The sequence below is a fragment of the Propithecus coquereli genome, unplaced genomic scaffold (assembly GCF_000956105.1).
Source record: "Propithecus coquereli isolate 6110/MARCELLA unplaced genomic scaffold, Pcoq_1.0 Scaffold404, whole genome shotgun sequence".
Lineage (NCBI taxonomy): Eukaryota > Metazoa > Chordata > Mammalia > Primates > Indriidae > Propithecus > Propithecus coquereli.
The window spans coordinates 580,811-588,179 of NW_012149775.1; the positions used below are offsets into that span (position 1 = coordinate 580,811).

Below are 7,369 nucleotides of genomic sequence, written 5' to 3' on the forward strand. Positions count from 1 at the left end.
TGCCCGGCCTCTGTTCATTCAACCTTTATCGGCTTCTGGGTTTGTGCCAACCACCATGCTAGTGCTCGGGAAATAAGCATTCATTCAGTGAAGATCTATTAAGTACTCACTGTGTGCCAGACATCGTTTTAGGGGTGAGAATATAAGTATGAATGCCACAGAAAAGATTCCTGCCCTCATGGAGCTTCCATCAACACAGGAAACAGCTAATAAGCAAGTAAATGACCTTCCCAGGCAATAATTATCTTATTTAAGTGCTATAAAGGAAATAAACAGGGAGATGTGAAAAATGGCCAGAGGGTGTTGCTATGTTCGGGTGGGGAGTGGTCAGAGGAAGCTTCTATAGGAAGTGATGTTTCAGATCAAGCCTGAAGATGAGAAGGAGCCAGAAATGTAAAGTGGGTGGGGGTCAAGAGCATTACAAGCCAGTGCTGTTTAAATAGTCATATGTAGCTAGTGGCTGTGCAGGGAGACCAGCAAGTGCAAAGGCCCTGAGGTGGGAAGAGCTTGACCTGTCTCAGGAACAGAAAGGAGGTTTCTGATCTGGGGTGGCTTGTATGCTGTAAGTGAGGAGGGGAGGCATGCAGGGCCAGATCATGAAGGGTTTGGGTGACCATAACGGAGACTCAGAATTCAAAGCACAATGGAAAGCTATTGGGCCAGGTGCAGTGGCTTGTAATCCCAGCTACTCAGGAGGCTGAGGCGGGAGGATCACTTGAGTCCAGGAGTTCAAGACCAGCCTGGGCAACATAGTGAGACCCTGTCTCTAAAAAAAATAAATAATTATCAGAACTTATTAACATTAGTGTCACTAAAGTTGGTATTCAACCCCCCACTGCTAAATTTGACTGGCTTAAATAAAAAATAAATAAATAAATAATTTAAAAAATTAGCTGGGCATGGTGGCACATGCCTGTAGTCCCAGCTACTCTGGATGCTAAGATGGGAGGACCACCTGAGCCCAGGAGTTCCAGGTTGCAGCGAGCTATTATGATGCCACTGCATTCCAGCCTGGGTAACAGTGAGACCCTGTTTCTAATTTTTAAAAAAGAAGAAAAAAAGCTATTGGAGAACTTTAAGCAGGGAGGTGCCTTAGTCTAATTTACAATTATATGAGAACCAGCCCGGTCGCATTGTGGAGAATGGAGTGTCAGAAGAGAGGGAGCAAAAGATAAGTTAGACTCGTTTTCAAATATGATGGGTCAAATAAATGCACCTAGTTGTACTCTCTCTTAAAACCTCTCTGAAACCACCCAGTGATTTTTTTTTTTTAAAGAGCTAAAGATGAAGAATATGGGAACAGAAATCACAGCATCATTTTGGAAGCTGGAAATCAGTGGTAATTGACCAAGCAGATCTGGGGCAGCTGAGCGTGAAGCCTGCAAGGGAGGGAACCGTGGAATGATCTGAGGCGCTGGAGCTGTGGTAGACTTGTAAAATAAGGGGAACTGGTGAAAAGTGCTTTCTCAGTTACACCCCTGCTCTGGCTCCCTGCCTCTGGGTAATGGTTCCTCCCCAGCTCCAGCAGACATCTGAAGGCTTATTATCTGAAGAGGGTAAATCGGAGGATGTGACGGGGCTGGCCTGGCACAGGCGAGAGCCAGGGTAGTTTGCCAGTAACAGGGTCATGAGGTGACTATAAGTCTCTTCAATGCTAAGTGCTGACAGCCAACCCCAGCCCCCTCAATCCCACTCAGCTCCCAGAACCTCCATCTTCCGAAAAAGATCAAAAGAGTGCTCTAGGGAGCATGACCAATCCAAAAGGAAAGACTTAAAGATCCTGAATCAGAGGTTCCTCCATATACAGCCTGTCCAAATCACCCTAGAGTGAAGCTCAAAGTCAACAAGCCTCACCCACATACTCAGGGCTTCCTTCCAGTGTTTTAGACCCTCTTCACTATGAGCAGACAACAGAGGATTACCTGATAAATGGGAATTCTCCAACATGGAAGACCAAGACCGAAATGACAACAGAGCAAAGCAATTTGAAAGATACATACTGTGTAGGGAGAAGAAAACTTAAAAAAAAATTAATATTCTCAGTGAGACAGGAGAAGAGTTCACATTCAGGAAATCAGAACATAGAACTTAAAAAACCAAAAAAAGGCATTAATAAGATGATGTTCACTTCAGCAACATATATACTAAAATTGGAACAACACAGAGAAGACTAACATGGCCCCTGCACAGGGGTGACGTCCAGATTCATGAAGTGTTCCATATTTAAAAAAAAATTAGTAAGAAGACAAAAATGAATTAAAAATCACATTGGAAGAGAAATTCTAATAAACCTCCCAGAAAATACAACAACAACCACAACAAAACAGATGGAAAAATTAGAAAAGCTAAAAAGATCAGTGGCCAGTCCAGGAGATCCAACAGAACCAAGAAAATGGGAGGAAGTCACCAATGAAATAATTCAGAAATGTTTATCTGCTCTGAAGGACATGAGTTGTAGATTGAAATGGTTCAACAACTGCCCAACACTATGAATGAAAAATATGAACATTAAAACACATCAGGCCGGTTGCGGTGGCTCATGCCTGTAATCCTAGCACCCTGGGAGGCCAAGGTGGGTGGATCGCTCAAGGTCAGGAGTTCGAGACCAGCCTGAACAAGAGCAAGACCCCGTCTCTACTAAAAAATAGAAAGAAATGATCTGGAAAACTAAAAATATATATATATATATAGAAAAAATTAGCAGGGCATGGTGGCGTGTGCCTGTAGTCCCAGCTACTTGGGAGGTTGAGGCAGGAGGATCGCTTGAGCCCAGGAGTTTGAGGTTGCTGTGAGCTAGGCTGATGCCATGGCACTCTAGCCCAGGCAACAGAGCCAGACTCTGTCTCAAAAAAAAAAAAAACAAAAAAAAACACATCAGTGTGAAATTTCAGAACACTGAGGACAAAAAAAAATCTAAAATGTTCCAGAGAGAAAGAACAGATCTCAAAGGGTCAGGCATCAAAATGACTTAAGATTTCTTAAGAGTCTAGAAAACCATGGAGCAATACCTTCAAAATTCTGATGGAAAATTCTAACATAGCAGTATGTACTCACCATAATTGTCATTTAAATAGAAGGATAGAATAAAAATCTTGGAGAAAGCAAAAAAAGAAACAAAATTATTTTCATACTCTTTCTGAGGAAGCTACTGGAGGTTGAGTTTCACCAAAGAAAGAGAAAGAGAGCCAGAGACAGACAGACAAGAAACGGTCGGTTAGAGGACACAGGAGAGAGGTGGCCGTGCACACGGTGTGGAGGGCAGCTAGTCTAGCCAGTTTGGAACAGGTTTGAAAATTTAGGGTCAAAGACAGTACAGAGTGCCGGATCCAGAGCCATGCGTGTCTCTGGAGTGAACAGATGTCCCAGTAGAGGACAGGGGACCATCACTTGTATTGACGAGACCTGCAGGGTTGACGCGTGGCTGGGCCTGAGTGATGGGACAGTAAGGAAGTGTGCTCCTTGCCTGGTACCTCCTCACCAACATCTTGACAAGAACTTTCCGATCCCTGTACACTACAAGGAATAAGAAAATGAAGTTTGCTTAAATAAGAGGAATTCTTTACATACACATGTTCTTGTAGATGTTTAGAGTATCCCTGGAAGGATGCATGAGAAGCTGGTCACAGTGGTTGCTTGTGGGAAAGGGACCCAGATGGTTTGGGGAAAGAGGCAGGAAGAAGCCTTACCTCCCATTGTTTTACTTTTTTCTTTTGAATCTGTACCATATGCCAGAGATAAAAAGGAAAAAGATCACCCCACCCCACCCCAAAAAACACAAAAAGTCAGTAAGTTACTGCAGTAGTCACAGCTAGAACTGATTGTGGCTTTCGCTAAGGTTATGGCAGCAATGATGGAGAGTGAGTGGATTTGAGCGAGACGGTGGAGGTAGAAGAAGACTACGACGGCCACCGTGTGCTCAGGGCCCTCAAGGTGTTTATATTCCATGGGGAGACACGGGTGGGAAAATAGATTAAGTCGGTGCTCATGAGAGGGACATTTCACCTGGCCTGAGAGAGAACAGAGACCAGGTCCCAGCCCTATCCAGCTTTGACACTGAGGCTTCCTTAGCGACATCCCTAACATTGGCATTGGCTCTGAAGAGGAGCAGTATCAGGCCACCCCTCAGGGCGTGCTTTGGTTCTGTACAGGAAATGGACTCCACTAGGCTGGCTGAGCAGACCAGGAACCCTATCCTATGTTTAGATCCCCCGCTGGAGCCTCGGCTTCTCTGTCGTTCCTGGGCAATTGCTCTTCAGCTCTGACGCTGAGTGCCCCTCTACCCAGGTGGCCAAGACTAAGCAGCAGATCGAGGAGCAGCGGGTGCAGGTGCAGGTGGTGGAGCGAGCCCAGCAGGTGGCAGTGCAGGAGCAGGAGATCGCCCGCCGAGAGAAGGAGCTGGAGGCCCGGGTGCGCAAGCCCGCAGAAGCCGAGCGCTACAAGCTGGAGCGCCTAGCCGAGGCAGAGAAGTAAATGCCCCCTCCCTTGCTCCCTCCTGGCTCCTTTGCCACCGGGGCAGCCCCACGTGGAGAGCTGAGGCCCTCACCACCTGGACTCCTATGGGACTCAGGGTGTAGGAGCTTTTGTCTCCCCAGGCTGGGTCTTTCTCCTAGGCTCCTCCCTCCACTTCCTTCTGTCCCCAGGTCCCAGCTGATTATGCAGGCGGAGGCAGAAGCTGAGTCTGTGCGGGTGAGTTAGGTAGCTCCTGCTGGGGTGTGGAGAGAGTGGGGGTTGCTGCTTGAGCTAGAGTTTCTTGTTATTCCCACCAATCCCACGACAAGTATCCTGTAACTCTCTTCAGATGCGTGGGGAAGCGGAGGCCTTTGCCATAGGGGCGCGGGCCCGGGCCGAGGCTGAGCAGATGGCCAAGAAGGCAGAAGCGTTCCAGCTATACCAGGAGGCGGCTCAGCTGGACATGCTGCTAGAGAAGCTGCCCCAGGTCTGGAGAGTGTGCCCAGGAGAGGACCAGAACCAGAGGCTGCAGGGTGGAGTGAAATGAGATGAGGGGACCATAAGTTACAGATGGGAAGTATTAGCCAGTGACCTAAGGGAGAGACGGTGATCAGTAGGACAAGGATCTTAGAACCCAAGTAAGTTGTTTCATGAGGGGTGTGTTCAGGTCATGGGCACTGAGTGTGCATCTCTCACCTACCAGGTGGCAGAGGAGATCAGTGGTCCCTTGACCTCAGCCAATAAGATCACACTGGTGTCCAGCGGAAGTGGGGCCGTAGGGGCAGCCAAAGTGACTGGGGAAGTACTGGACATCCTAAGCCGCCTTCCAGAGAGCGTAGAGAGACTCACAGGCGTCAGCATCTCCCAGGTGAGGATCTCTGAGGTGGGGGCTGGGGAGCAGAATTGCTGGGTTCCTTTGTTTAGTGGTGCAGTGGGCATAGCACTTGACTAGCACCCAGGCCCCAGGGTTGCTGACATTTATTAATCACTTTCTAGGTGCCAGGCACAGTGCTAAGCTTCTGCATGAGTTGTTTTAAATCAGACTACCCTTAGGGTATGTATTATTTTACAAAGTAAAGAAGCTGAACTTCCAACTCATTCAGCTGATGAATCTGGACTTCAAACCCAGGCCAACTGTCTCTGGAGCCTGTGCTTGTGATCACCCCACTAGTACAGGGGACTAGTGGCAGCCTGGTGACAATTCCAAGGCATAGCACTGCTTTTTTTGGTGCCTCTGGTAGAGGCCAGAGAACAGGCTCTAGAACCACTGTTTTGTTGTGAATCCTGGCTCCAATGCCCATTAGCTGTGACCTTGGGCAAGTTATCAACCTCTCTATACCTGTTTCCTCACCTTAAAATTAGGTTAATAATAGAAACTACCCTGCTGAATTGCTAAGGGGATCAAGTAAATATTCGCAGAGCATTTAGAACAGTGCCTTAAACATAGTAAGCATTGTGTGTGTGTTAAATACATATATAAATAAAAGCACCAGATCAGGCTGGGTGAGGTGGCTCTCACTTATAATCCCAGCACTTTTGGAGGCCAAGGCAGGAGGATCACTTGGAGCCAGGAGTTCAAGACCAGCCTGGGCAACATTGTGAAACCCTATCTCTAAAAAAAATGAGCCAGGCATGGTGGTGTGTACCAGTAGTCTCAGCTATGCAGAGGCTGAGGTAGGAGGATCACTTGAGCCTAGGAGTTCGAGGATGCAGTGACCTATGATTGCGCCACTGCACTCCAGCCTGGGTAACAGAGCAAGACCTTGTCTCTTGGAGAAAGAAAAAAAAGCAGCGGATCATACCAACAACCTTTAAGTTGGGTTCCTGGGAGCTTCCCTGAGGCCTGCAGTGGGAGATTCAGAGCTAAGGAGAGATTGCAAGCAAGGTTCTGGCTCCTCTACCCTCTCAGTGATTTACTATCCATGGATCCTGATGTGTTTGCTTGGGGAAATGGGCTGAGGCAGGGCACCAGAAACAAGATTCCTGGACATGCATGTCCTCCTACAGCCCATTCGTCCAAATGGGGGGCCTGGGAGGGCTGAGGGTACCTGGTTCCCAAGTGTCACCCACTGTTGTCTCTTTGCCAGGTGAACCACAAGCCTTTGCGAACAGCCTGAGCCCTCAGCCCTTGCCGATGCCCAGCCCCATGGCTTAGGTTCCTGAATGGTCCCTGTTGCATGCACCCCACCTGGCCTCCCTGAGCATGTCCTTTGACAGTGGGGTTCCACTCCTCATCTCTCCTTGCCAAATAGTCTGTGCCTTGCCTTGGAGGGGTTGCTCCCCTTCCTGACCCCACACTACCATGACTGTCAGTGCCAGGGGTACCTTGTCAACCTTTGGATGACCCACTCCACCCCATCCCAAATTACTTAACTTCCTAATTAAATTACCATCTGAGCCTATTGTCTAGACTTTTCTGACCAAAACTGAGGGATGGTCTGGAGGTTCTCAACTTTACCTGCCAAATAAATTACTGTAAGTACTAATACTTATGAATAATTACTTAATAAAACAGAACCAATTCAAAATGAACGCTAGAGTTTAGCTTGCTCCCTTGCCTACAATAGACTTTCTAGAATGGGAGAAAAGCAAGTTATACACTGTTAAGAATTGTAGAGGACTGGGTGGAGTGGGCTCACATCTGTAATCCTAGCACTCTGGGAGGCTGAGGCGGGAGGATCCCTTGAGCTCAGGAGTTCGAGACCAGCCTGAGCAAGAGCAAGACCCCGTGTCTACAAAAAACAGAAAAATTAGCCAGGCATGGTGGCGTGTGTGTATCGTCCCAGCTACTCAGGAGGCTGAGGCAGGAGAATCACTTGAGCCCAGGAGTTCGAGACCAGCCTGAGCAAGAGCAAGACCCCGTGTCTACAAAAAACAGAAAAATTAGCCAGGCATGGTGGCGTGTGTGTATCGTCCCAGC

At 47.8% G+C, this 7,369-nt stretch overlaps 1 protein-coding gene across 4 annotated transcripts in view; it reads left to right on the plus strand.

Moving 5' to 3' along the window:
• The window catches only part of FLOT1 (flotillin 1), a 14,192-nt gene extending 7,214 nt beyond the window's left edge, over positions 1-6,978 (plus strand). For 2 of the 4 annotated variants that reach the window (XM_012652931.1, XM_012652934.1), the window contains 5 exons: positions 4,285-4,466; positions 4,641-4,686; positions 4,799-4,936; positions 5,153-5,317; positions 6,537-6,978. In XM_012652931.1, the coding sequence (XP_012508385.1) occupies positions 4,285-4,466; positions 4,641-4,686; positions 4,799-4,936; positions 5,153-5,317; positions 6,537-6,566 (561 nt within the window). In that variant the 3' untranslated portion in view covers positions 6,567-6,978. The remainder of the gene's footprint in view (positions 1-4,284; positions 4,467-4,640; positions 4,687-4,798; positions 4,937-5,152; positions 5,318-6,536) is intronic. The other 2 variants (XM_012652932.1, XM_012652933.1) reach the window with 1 other exon arrangement.
• Positions 6,979-7,369: the final 391 nt, after the last annotated feature.